The following is a 13,633-nucleotide window of genomic DNA, read 5'->3' as shown; positions in this document are numbered from 1 at the left end:
TACATACCTGTTCTTGTATTGCAGCAATATCATAGGGACTGACTACCCACAAATATTTTATTAGATAATAAATTAACACAATGTGAAAGTCAAGTTCACACTAAAGGATTGAAGCCCTGATCTTCTGCTCATCAGTGCCACTGGCAACAAAACTCCCCAGATCAGATCAGAGGCAAATTGGTGAATACTCCCATGAATGATGATCGCAGGCTTTAAATTTTGAGGCAAAGACTCAAAATCGTTTTCAGGACTGATAGTTATGCTGTTGTAAGACTTAGACTTTATGCTCCGACAACTGTAATTGACATTTTTACGGGTGCACTTGAACGCACCGTGATGTCTTTGTCAGCACACATATCCTTTGCCATACAAAGCAAATCAGATTTCAGAATTTAGGATGCGCGTCTGAATGCACAGTGAAGACCTGTGTCAAACTCCGGCTCAGACAGACAGCAGAGGAGAGAACCAGAGATAAATCTACTGGGTAAACGACACCAAAACATGGGAGAGACGCTCAGGAGAGTTGTATGAATGACTTCAGTGTGGCATCGTCAAGCGTACTGCATTTGATTATCGGAATTAAAGTCTAAACTATTTCCAATTTTAAAAATCGCAATCGTAACCTCACTAGACGACTGGTATGTGAGCTCAGAACAGCTCGCTGACAGTTTGCATATGCTGACTGGATATCTAGTAGGCTACATATCTGGTTGAGTTGAAGACGGTGAGGGAACAACCACACTAAGATTCATGCGTTTTCAAGGATTTCCAGCATCTGTTTTAAAGTTGTCTCTCCTGTGCAGCTCTCTGACTCCTGACTTATAATGCAACTATGTGTCTAGAGCTCGCACAATAATAGTGTTTTTTATCAGAACACATACACACAAGCTGTTCAGTATTTGTAACAATACGAGCAGTCAGTTTCACATTTTTAGTGAAAAAAAACAATCCCTGCTGCCCTTCACCTTCATCCTAATCCATCCTCTCACACATCTTTTTTCTCCCCCGTTTTTTGCACACAAACAACCTGGACGCTTGGACCGTGTCATGTCGTATGTGTGATCTTGTAGTGTGTGACCTTCCTGTCGCTGATCAGTCATGTAGTGTGCGAAGAATAACAACTGCATTACTCCGGATTACAAGACAGAAAGTTGTGGTGTCGTAGTGTGAAGAACACAGTGATGTGGGTGAGGCGCAAGTGGGTATAGACAAGTATTAGAACAAGTAGAACAGTGTGGTAAATTCAGAAAATTAACCCACTTCACTGTAATGCAGCCTTTAAAACCAGGAAAAGACAACACAATATAACCCGATCCAAATCTATGTCAATGCATAGTCTATTGACATATTGCCCAGCCCTGATGTGTATCCTGTTAAAGAAGACGGCCTTCATGATTGATTTCTCACTCCATCTTTTTGCTCATCGGCCTAGCAGAAGGCTACAAGCCTCCTGAGAATACTCACTCTTATTTCAAGGACAGTTTCTATAGCAAGCTCACCTACAGCAGCCACGGCTCGCCTTTGTGAAAACATTTCAATGAGGCCACTGACAGGTGGTCTTCAAAAGAGCAAGGAAGCGTAGCTGGCAAGTGAGCTCCAGAGCCAAGTGCTTCTTTCATACAATATTCCCCTTCTCAACTCTCTGACAGGGCCGGAGGAAGAGAGCAAAAAAGACATCCTTTAAATGTTTATACAGGACTAAATGTTTCACACTGACCTCTCTATTCAGAAGCTTTCAGGTCTTGTGCTAAAGCCAATGCTACAACCATGTAATGCCTGCTGCATAAATAATCCATGAGACAAACATTTTATCACAAACAGCCTGTATTATTTATCTATTAGCGAGCTTAAGAAGCTGTGGGACCTGTTTTGGGAATAGCCTGCTGTGTACTGGAGGGTGTGTGTGTGTGTGTGTGTGTGTGTGTGTGTGAGGGGGGTGCACTGGCATGGAGCTGCAGTGTTTGGCCAAAGGGGCCCCCTCTGTGTTCCCTCTAGCCTGGAGCAGGAGCCAAGGCGTTCTGGGCTGCAATTCAAGAGCAATAAACTTCTCCAGCATTTTAGAGATGACATTTGGAGGTATCAGCATGCTAAGCCTGGGAGGGGTTGGCCCATCGCTCTACCGACACGACCCTGGGAGCTGCCACTGCCTCGTCTGCGCCGAGGGGATTTGTGTCAGTGCCGGGTCCTTAAAATACCACAGCTCTGCCCCCAACCCCCAAGCCCCACCCTCCTTCCTCCTGTCTACGCTTCACTTGCCCCCAGACTGACTCAATGACAGAGACTCACTTTCCCTCAGCTCCTAATATCCATAAAATTGTGTTTTTTACTTAAATTCTATGGGCTGTTTTGCTCATCCAGGTCGCCGTTATCCAGATTTGGCTGAACAGGCTGCTACGTCAGTGCTCAAATTACAGAGGATGAAAAATTCATTCGGCCTCATCAGACCAGATTCTTGTCAGCTCTGACCGAAGGTGCAGCTCCTGTGATCGCGTTTTGCTCGGTGTCGCTTGCTTCCTCCTCATCTGTTTCTTTCTCTGGCACTTGGTGAGCCATGTGAGGCACAGACAATTACTGAGAGCCTGTTGTTCATTTACTCCCACAAGGCCAAAAGGCGGAGGTGATGAAGCAGCTGTTGGTTGGCATGCTAAATGAAACGCGCACTCACACGGTGCATGCCTAAACAGCTCTGTATGAGACTTGTCATGCAGAGAACTGTTCAACTTCACTGCTAATCAGGATTCCTCTGCTCCGTCTTTGGGGCCTCAGTTTGTTGCTCTTCTGCCTGGATTTGCTTGATTTCCTCATTTGGTTCTCATTTGCTCAGTTGCTCCACCACGAGAGAAGTCTGCTTTCATGGGTCTCTTAGGGAAAACCAGCAGAATGGCAGTGCAGTTTGAAGAAAGCAGCATCTGGGTATATTTCATTTTAAAACTAGCTGGTGGGTTGTTAGCCGCTCGTACCATTAGAATGATGTGGAAGGAATCCACATCTTTATCTTGTTTAATGTTGTGTGCAAACTGTAATACAATGGGCAAATTGAGAAATGCCTCCTTAGAAACTCAGTAGAGAGCCAATTGTATAGTTAAAGATTTGTCACATTTCCTGCATGAAATTGACTTTAGAGTCGAGATTATTGGTTTACTGACACTGACGAGATTAACTACTTTGGTATTATACTCAGTGCTATCAAGGCAATTTGGCGGGTGCCATTAAAGTACAGAAGTCTTATTACCAGCCCTATGCATCCTGGCAATGGAGTATGTCATTCATAATACTTTAAGATGTGTATTGTAAGAGGTTGTGTATTGTGTAGTATCATCTTATCAATGTTCAAACTCAAAGAAATCTGTACTATTTATTCAACAAAGTGTATAAAAATTACCTTGTGTGAATTTTTCTGCCTGAATCGTCTCAGATAGATTTTCATTGGCAACAGTGTTTTTTTTAAGCAATGAAGAAGAACAACAACTCCATCATCCCACACTACTTCATAACATCATCCAACTACATCTTCTGCTTTCATTAATTTATTGAGAGAATCCGGGAAGCAGAATTTACAGACTGGGTCGTTTAAGTGCACAACTAATCTGATGGTCAGTTACAACGAAACCTGGTAATAGCTCAGGAGCAGCACAGGAACTAAAGTTGGTTTTGTCAGCAGGGAACAAGCAGCAGCTTCAGACAGCTGAGGGCCCCTTCACAGTTGCACAGTTATCAAATACATCTCTCCAGCCTTTATCAGGCGATTTTCCAACCCCCAATGTCTACCTGATAGAGGTTTTGTCTGAGATAAAAAGAAGCTTCAAAGAGAGCGAGATGTGCTGGTTTCTGGAAACCCTACTGGCCTCGCAGCTCCGATGACCATAACAACCTGTGTTCTACACCTGCAGAGCTCCCCCTCCCGCCTCTTCTCTCCTCTATACCACTTTTAAAACCACTCCAAAGCTCCAACCAGCCCCCTCCCCACTGAGCCACACAGGGTTGAATCAGGAAAAAGACGGAGCCCCATCAGGCCAAACCACCACCTTTTGAGCCAAAATAGCAGCTTTGAGAGAGTGAGTGCAGGCAAAGGACAGACTTGGATGGGGAAAGGGAAGGGGGCAGGGCGAGGGGGAGGGTCAATCACTCGTGGGAGGCAGAGAATGAGGGAGCACAAACATGGTACTGGTGTTGGCTCGGAGCCATGTTTGTGTCACTAACAGAAGTAGCCTTGTCTGTCCTCCCCACCCCCCACCCCCTGCCTCGCACTCGCTCTCTCCCAGTTTGCTTGGAAACAGAGTCAAGAGGTGACTGGCTGGATGCTTGGTAACAGAGAGGATTTGCAATAGAAAGGAGAACAGGGGTGAATCAGACACAGCTCAGGGCTGGAGCAAAAATCAAAAAAAGGGAGAGGGGGGAGAAAAGCCACTCAATAGCAGGGACTGTGCTTTGGGAATGTTGATGAGGCTGGGACCTTTTTCTGTTCGCTTCTAGTGAACCAACAGGCAGCACTGTGGATGTGTGGGCGATTTGTACTCAGCATGCCCGCAGAGCAACTGAGCGCAAGCTGCTTTGAAGATTAGGTGTTTGCGTTATTTCACATGCACGACAGAAAAAGAGGGCAGTTTTTCAGACCGAGCAGAACCTGATAGTGCTAGTGATACATCTCAAAATTAAATAAGCTGAATGCGGTCTCGATCAAAGGGAGGAAAACTGACAGAGTCTAAGATTTCACTCGGACTGCACTGCAGGAGAGGAGCCAACTCTATTCCCAAATGGCACGCTTGCTAAAAAAGTGCTTTGTGTTATGAGGCATGTTGTTGTGGAGGGCAGATATCTCTGTGCAACAAACTCCCGCCTGCATACTCCTGGGCAAAAAAAAAAAACTAATCAAGGCCACCTAAGAACTGCCTGCCAACTGCTATTCTTGTTGGCAATATTATGCAGCATGTGGGCTGTTAAAGCACACATTAGTACCAACTCCGGCTCCTGCGGCAGTCGGGGCAGATCCAATTACATTTTAGCAGGCAAAGAATGTATGGTAATGACTGCAAGATGGTCATTTTTTAAAAGACAGAAGCTTCACTAAAGTCTTGACAAACTCGTACCACTTTGATGTGTTAATGCTACCACACAGACCATGTTAACAAAAGCACAAAACAGCTTGTTTCCTTTCATGTCAAACATTCAGGAACTCATTGTTCCACAGGAAAGAGGTTCACTTAACAGTAATGATGGAGAAAATAAGACTCAAGCCAGAGTTGTGTCATCCTCTCCAAGTCGATTCTTGTATGTATTATGCTGCGATGGAGAAGAACTTGATCCAGCAAGCCTGTCTTCAATGAAGGCAATTGTCTAGGCTCATTTTGTATTTTTCACAGAGGAGGAGAAGGTCACATGACTCAAACAAGGTGTCAAAGATTAAGGATTTTAGGAATAATTTAAACTGAGGGCATTAATGCATCTGAGAACCTGACCAGCCAACGCACAATGCACCACCTCTACACAACTTCTACCCATCTGTCATCAGCTGGAGAAAATGACACCGCCCAAAATGGGATTAGTTCAAAAACATCTGCCTACCTAATTTTGTTTGGAAAGGAAATCTGTTATACAGTGACAGCTGTAAGAATCTAGAACCAGTTAACTCTGGTCATCGGTTCTAAAGGTATTATCTTGCACTTGTCTTGTATTTGTGTCAAAACATTTTGAAATGAAAAAGTGGTGTGATTTCACCATCCACACACACTCAAGTCCTGATGATCCATATCTGTCTTTACTTGGTGAGATACCAATCATCAAGACTCGATGGCTTCCTGTTTCATAATTCAGTGGAGCTAAAAATTAGTGCTTCGCCGAATACCGGTGTATATTTTCGTTATGATATGAATTTTTAATCTACTGCCATACCAGTGTATTTGATTGCACAACGTTCGGAACGCTACGCTGCACCTGGCGACACTGTTCAGGGTGGACGGTTTTCAATGTTGCACTTCTAAACAGGGATGGTGTGACAGCGAGACATGGTGAGGGTGAACAGTAGTGCTCTGGTGTTATGTTACGGTGAAGATAGCTAGGCTAGGCATTGCAGTTCAGGACTTCATCCGCAGATGTCAGGATGAGTAACTGGAAAGCTGCCAAGATCCGGGAGATGCTAGCTCTCCTTGGTCTCTGTAGCTGTCAGCTTGTTGTTATAGCGGCAAGCTACTAACGGTCACTAGTTTCAAATTAAAAGCCCCCTTCTAGTAACCAAGTTCTACACTCCAATGGGGTGCAATGTAAAGCTTCCTGTTTGCTGCCTGTTGAATTAGAAAGATATTTAATAAGATAATTAAATCAAAGATAACTTAGTGGTGATTTTAGTGCCCACTGGGGCCCAACACAAAATATCAAGGCACCCCTCCAACCAGCATTTATTCCCATTGTGTTATAAACAATCTTCACCAAGGAAAAATCTAAGAAATCCAAACTTTTTTAAATGACAAATGTTTATATTAGTATTATTTTTCAATATAAATAGTATTAACAACCAGAACAATTAAAACATAAATTAATAGCTAAACAATTTCAAAACTGTCAAATTAAAAAACCTTAATTATAAGGTCATAGTTCATCAACACAAAAGCCTTGATTGTGAGGCAGGGGCTTTACAGCTGTCCAACAATGTGAGCAGTCATCAAAGGCCAACCGATATATTGCCCTATCACAGATGTATCAATATCAGCCTGTGTGTTGTCCAACATGTGCAGATTTGACAGTGTTTTTGAGGGAAGACAAGAAATAATTACTTTCCTTTTTAAGTTGACTGTTTCCGTGCATCGGACAAAAGGGTTTATTGGTAAACTGTAAAATATCCTACCTCTTTTAAATCAGATAATGGTTAGGTTCGCCATTTTACACCACAATTTCCATTTTCACTGAAACAAGCAGAAGATTGCGCTACAGATCATCATTACAATGCTGTTTTGTCACACATTTCACTTTTAGCAAGAATGTTCTGCTTCTGAGACTTTGGGACCAAACTGTGATTTTGATAATATTCGATTAATTGTGCAGCCTTAATCTAAATTGAATCATGAAACCAAGAACCAGAACTAAATCAAATCATGAGATTGCCAAAGACTCCCACTCCTCCTCATCAGCACATTGAGCCTCTCCACTTACCGTCTTCGGTTTCCTGCCACACAATGCCTTCCAGATTGACACTGGTACCAGGTTCGCAGGGCCCCAAGCACTCAGGTTCAGTAGCCAGGGCCACATCGGATGTGTTCACAGCCACTGAGCGTGTGCGCACCATTATCTGCTCACACGGCGAGGAAATCTCACTGTTGCCTACTGTGGCCAGGAGGTGGAGGGGAGGAGGTGCTGGCGTGGAGACAGGAGATTCCATCTGTGAAGAAAGAAGAAAAAAGTGGGGGTTGAGAAAGAGAAACACATGAGACACTTCCGAAGCACTGTATAAACACATACAGCGCAGATGTTAAGATACAACCAACGGATGCCACAGAGAGGGGAAGTTCACAAAGTGCTGAGACCATGAAAGTCATGCCGGCATAGCACTTAGTGTTGAAATATAGTACTTTGTCTTTCCTCAACCTTAGAGGTGATTAGCAGGCAGAGAAGGCAGGGTGGGACATGTGAACTGCCTCTGTGGAAGGACAGAATTAGTTATGCAGGATTGGTCAAACAATCTCTCCCCCAGCTTTCCTCCCTCGCACACAGCCGAGCAAGATCCGTGACACCAAATCATCTCACAGGCTGATCGCTCATTAATTCCCTCAATTAAAAAGCTAGTTGGGGCTGGGGAGCGGGCTGCTGAGGGTCAGTAATTGATTCCACCTGTTCTGACACACTGTGACAGCGATGAAGAGACAGTTGGCCTACATGGAAAATAAAAAGAACAAGGAAGGAGGGAGCTGACGAGGGCAACCGAGGAGAAGAGGAGAGAACTGGAGGTAGAACTGTGCGTAGGTGGAAAAAGAGACAGAGAGAAGAAGACTGATGGGGATTTAAAGGCCACAGTGACACCAGGCTTAGTCCCCTTCATTCAAGGCAGTCGACATTAAAGCTCTCCAAATCATTAGCAATGAACTGCAGGAGGAATGCTCTGCTGCAGCCAACAACACACATTTATTAATTGGGCATAAACCACTCAGTGCTCGCGAATATGCTGCCAATGCTGGATCCAATTAGACCGAGAAGACAAAATACCAACTGACACATTGGATTATAAGCCTGCACACCCTTTAAATAATTGTTTTAATCTACTTACTGTTCCAAACTGAGTATAATGAGGAGAACTAAAACTACTTATCACTGCATAAATTGAAGTTACTGCTTCATTTTGATCCATCTAGAGATGGAAGCATTGGCTGGCAGATCTACCACTTTGGTCCACACTGAAATATCTTCAAATTCATGGTTCTCAGGGGATGAATCCTAATGTCTTCACTGACCCCCTGAGGTTTCCTCTGGCACTAACAGCATCTCATTAATAATCTTGAGAACTATCTCTGCCTCTACATACACTATATTACCAAAAGTATTCGCTCACCCATTCAAATGATCAGAATCAGGTGTTCTAATCACTTGGCCTGGCCCCAGGTGTATAAATTCAAGCACTCAGGCATGCAGACTGTGAAACAAGACATTTGTGAAAGAATGGGCCGCTCTCAGGAGCTCAGTGAATTCCAGCGTGGAACTGTCATAGGATGCCACTTGTGCAACAAATCCAGTCGTGAAATTTCCTCGCTCCTAAATATTCCACAGTCAACTGTCAGCTCTATTATAACAAAATGGAAGCGTTTGGGAACAACAGCAACTCAGCCACGAAGTGGTAGGCCACATAAAGTGACGGAGAGGGGTCAGCGGATGCTGAAGCGCATAGTGCAAAGAGGTCGCCGACTTTCTGCACAGTCAATTGCTAGAGAGCTACAAACTTCATGTGACCTTCAGATTAGCCCAAGTACAGTACGCAGAGAGCTTCATGGAATGGGTTTCCATGGCCGAGCAGCTGCAGCCAAGCCACACATCACCAAGTGCAATGCAAGGCGTCGGATGCAATGGTGTAAAGCACGCCGTCACTGGCCTCTAGAGCAGTGGAGACGCGTTCTCTGGAGTGATGAATCACGCTTTTCCATCTGGCAATCTGATGGACGAGTCTGGGTTTGGAGGTTGCCAGGAGAACGGTACATTTCAGATTGCATTGTGCCAACTGTGAAATTTGGTGGAGGAGGAATTATGGTATGGGGTTGTTTTTCAGGAGCTGGGCTTGGCCCCTTAGTTCCAGTGAAAGGAACATTGAATGCTTCAGGATACCAAAACATTTTGGACAATTCCATGCTCCCAACCTTGTGGGAACAGTTTGGAGCGGGCCCCTTCCTCTTCTAACATGACTGTGCACCAGTGCACAAAGCAAGGTCCATAAAGACGTGGATGACAGAGTCTGGTGTGGATGAACTTGACTGGCCTGCACAGAGTCCTGACCTGAACCCGATAGAACACCTTTGGGATGAATTAGAGCGGAGACTGAGAGCCAGGCCTTCTCGACCAACATCAGTGTGTGACCTCACCAATGCGCTTTTGGAAGAATGGTCAAAAATTCCTATAAACACTCTCCTCAACCTTGTGGACAGTCTTCCCAGAAGAGTTGAAGCTGTAATAGCTGCAAAAGGTGGACCGACATCATATTGAATTCTATGAGTTAGGAATGGGATGGCACTTCAGTTCATAGAATGAGTAAAGGCAGGTGAGCGAATACTTTTGGTAATATAGTGTAGATAAACTAGCACAAAATTCACATTCATGGTTCCCTGATGATGATTCCTAATTCTCAGTTTACTTTGACCAAATACTTGGGCTGGCTATCTTTATAAAATGTTAGATACTGACACAGATACATTGACTTTGATACCAGTTCCTGAACAATACCAATGTCATGAAATCACTTTTAACACAAGTGTGTGAGTATTGGTCCTGCATGCCTCCACCAGCACCATTAGACTTTGGCACAACAATGAAGCCACATGCTTCTGGACTCACTGACACTGGTGAGGTTAACTCAGGAGGTTTTGAAATTTGGTATCAAATGACAAGACATTTTTAAATATTCAATAGTATCGAGGCAATTCAGTTGGTGCCACTGAAGTGTCAAAGTTTGATACCCAGCCCTACAAATGTGTGCAAATGTAAAATAATAATAATAATAATAATAATAATAATAATAATAATAATAATAATACCACCAATAACAACAACAACAACAACAACAACAACAACAACAACAACAACAATAATGACGACATTCCCAACAGCCTCAGCTTTACTTCATATACAACTGTACTTAGTGCTAATAAGAAAATGTGACCATGCTATCGTGCTGAACTAAGGTGGTGCAGGTGTTAAAAATCAGGTTACCAGTTTACAGTTTTTAACAGTTTACCTTAAGTACACACTATAATAAACTACCAAATTAAAAACCAGCTGTGGAAGATGGATGGAAAGAATTAGCATTTTAATTCTTACTTTTGTGTACCGTGTCCACTTACGATCTACTTTTAGAAAATGCAATTCCCTGCTATTCCCATTACATTTTTCTCAAGGTGAATTTATTTGATTGATCATCATTTATAAAACAAATCATTTGGGAGCATTATGCCATGAATTATACCGTGTGAGACATTTCAGATCCATCTCAGAATGAGGTATCTGAATGTGTGATGAACTCAGTGCTTTGAAATCCAAACATCAGTCCCTGATGAAATTTAATATTAGCTCAGGACTTGTCATCGCAGAACCTTCATATTTCATGGTTTACAGAAATGAGCATGGAGAGCACATTTCTCCCGGTGTTCAGGAGAAGAACAAATTAATGTGTGCATAGAGCGACGGAGAGTCAGGCCTAACGACATCGTAATCACTGTGTGTCAGTTTCTGATGCATGATAGGGCCAAGATGCCGGCCAGCTGAGTGAATGAGACAGGACAGGTAATCACCCGAGCTGTCACCACACACTGTTCCTGGGCCGCATGGAGACACAGAGCCGCAGACGAGACCACACATCAAACTCTCCTTCAGAGTGACAGCGAACGGTGAAAGGTGCAAACAGGTTCATGCCGGGCCTCCTCTAAATTGACTCAACTCCTCAAACTCAAACGGTGTGTCGACATTTTGGGAATTGGCATTTTTGTGACCGAGGTGAGGTGACATATCGATAGCCTGGAAATAACCTCTTCTTTAGAGAAATGGACTGTAGTAGGCTCATATCAATACATTCACACCATCAGGTTCCCTTTTTCTTTTGGCTAGCTGTCAGCGGGCGATGATTATTAATAAACACAATAAACCCGGTTATGTCTCGGTCTATAAAGCATCAGGAAATCAATCAACCAAGTTCTCCCCAAGTCCTAATTGAGTCCTTTCTGTCCAACAAACTGTCCAATAACCCAAACAAAGCAAATACTAACATTTGAGAAGGTACAATCAGAAAGACGTCTGCAGGGATGCACAATATGTCCCTCAGTTACTTCTTTTAACAGATTGATGTATTTTTAGAAAAGAAATTACACTTATAAACTTATACTTATAAACCCTGAATTAAACCTCAGAGAGGATAATAACGGGTTATTTTCCTAAATTCAAGTGTTAAGTGTCAAGGCAGCTTAAAACGCGCAGCCTGAACTGTTTCAGCCAAATTATCAGACTATTATTTGTTTTAAGAACACTGAAAGCTTGTGATTCCCAGAACATTTCCACCTCATGTTCTCCATGTTAATAATCTATGTGATTCACATCATTTTGATGAATTCACAGCCATTTCTCAGCCCATCAGACTGAGCACTCAAATGAACTTTGAGTTGATTTTAACACTTAAATCATTGAATTAAAATGACAGAGTGAGCTAAGCAGACCCGAGAATTAGTTTGTTTTGATTGTCACAAGTAAAAGTGACAAGCAAGTCCAAGGCGACCTCACAATGAAAGACACATTCACTGTGCAATACAAAATAATTACAACAGAATCACAAAGGAAATGGGACCAGTGCACAATGTGCATGAACAGTGGCGCTCTATTTCCAAGTTCTGTCAATGGATGAGTGAACAAAAGGACTTTCACAGCGGGGCTGGAGAATGTGAACCCGCACAGTGAAATGCCTGACGTCTTGTCCAGGGTTTGGAACAAACCACAGGCGACTGAACTGCACAACTTGTCAGATTACCCGAGGCTCTGCCCGATGCTCAGTCGATGCCAAATTCCATGATGTCTTCCCTCCATGCAAGACTTTACAAACAGATTTGAAAAATCTCCCCCGAAACCTCAATGCCCGAGTGTCACGCAAACCTTCTCTTAACTGACACCCCATGCCAACTCCCTGAGAAAGCCACACTGGCAAGAATAATGTGTAACTGACTGACAAAAATCCAATGAATGTTGGACTGAGTGTGTGTCACAGTGCTGAAAGAGGGGAGAACTGTGCACAAACACTCGCCCATGACAGTCAGACGCATGCTGCACTTTTTACTGGACACATTAACTTCAGCTTTAACTTGTTTATTAGAGTTGGGATTAAGAAATTGAGCACTGAGCTTGGGCGAGGATTACGAAAGGATTACACTGCAGTGTCATACTGAGACACCTGTCTTGGCTGTACTCAAGTGGGCGGTGTGGAGCTCCAATATAGCTGAACGAATAATACCTCCAATCTGTCATTGTACATAACATCTGAGTTTAAAGCTTCAGCTAATGATTATTTTCATTTATTTATTCTTACCCTAACCCTCCGCAGATTGTCAAGATATCTGATTTAACATCAAATCTATCAAATGTCTTAATGTTTTCAAAATGGTCATCACAATTTCCCACAGCCCAAACTAAGGTCTCAATCCCTGTTCATCCTGCGTCACAAACAGAACACCAAGGTTCTTATTATCATGTGTCATCAGACGATAATTAAACCCATAGTGAAGTTTCACACTGGTCGTGTTGACCCAGATATTGTGACAGACATTATGTCTAAAATGGTAATTGGTAGAAGCCAACATTCATTTCTACCAATGCCTCAGACTCATATCACTTTCACACACAACCTTCATGTCTGACAGAGGGGTATGGATGGCTGCATGTTCCCCTCATGGTTTCATAAAGAGACGGCTGTTCCAGGTCAAAGAGAATCATGTCTGCGGCAGCAGTTCAATACACATCGCTGCTAAACCATAGAATTGCTTTTCCCTCCGGTGCTTTTTCTGCATTAGTAGGAACCAGCAATAAGCTCCATAAGCACTTTCTCACATGCTGATTTATTGTGCACACTCATGCTTTCTTTCCTTTCTGGTCTTTATGTAGGACCGGTGTGGTAGTCGGTTACAATGCTGTTTAAATGGCAGTAACATTGGGAGAGGCACTCATGCCTGATAGGATCCAGCTCACACCGAAGTCCAGACCTGCATTTAACCCTCTTTGGAAGGTGATGCAGACGAGGGTCATTTGGATTGACCGCAGACGAGGGCTTATCATCATGGTCTCTGATTTTACACCATACTCTCTTTATCTTAGAAAAGTCCTTATGGGTCAGTTTCTTTCCTTTCTTTAATTGAAGACTGTACTTAACAAAAGTGCAGCTGCAGTTCAATATAAGAGAATGATTAATCCAACAAGA

General features: G+C 43.2%; 1 protein-coding gene across 3 annotated transcripts in view; it reads right to left on the bottom strand.

Annotated features, from left to right (window-relative positions):
- LOC119017860 (zinc finger protein 609-like) overlaps window positions 1-13,633 on the bottom strand; it is a 91,758-nt gene that overhangs the window by 22,502 nt on the left and 55,623 nt on the right. For all 3 annotated transcript variants that reach the window (XM_037094976.1, XM_037094974.1, XM_037094975.1), the window contains one exon: window positions 7,144-7,369. In XM_037094976.1, coding sequence (XP_036950871.1) covers window positions 7,144-7,369 — 226 coding nt within the window. The remainder of the gene's footprint in view (window positions 1-7,143; window positions 7,370-13,633) is intronic.

The sequence above is a fragment of the Acanthopagrus latus genome, chromosome 4 (genome assembly GCF_904848185.1).
Source record: "Acanthopagrus latus isolate v.2019 chromosome 4, fAcaLat1.1, whole genome shotgun sequence".
Lineage (NCBI taxonomy): Eukaryota > Metazoa > Chordata > Actinopteri > Spariformes > Sparidae > Acanthopagrus > Acanthopagrus latus.
The sequence above is the reverse complement of the archived record's forward strand: the minus strand, read 5'-3'. Positions and strand labels throughout refer to the sequence as shown.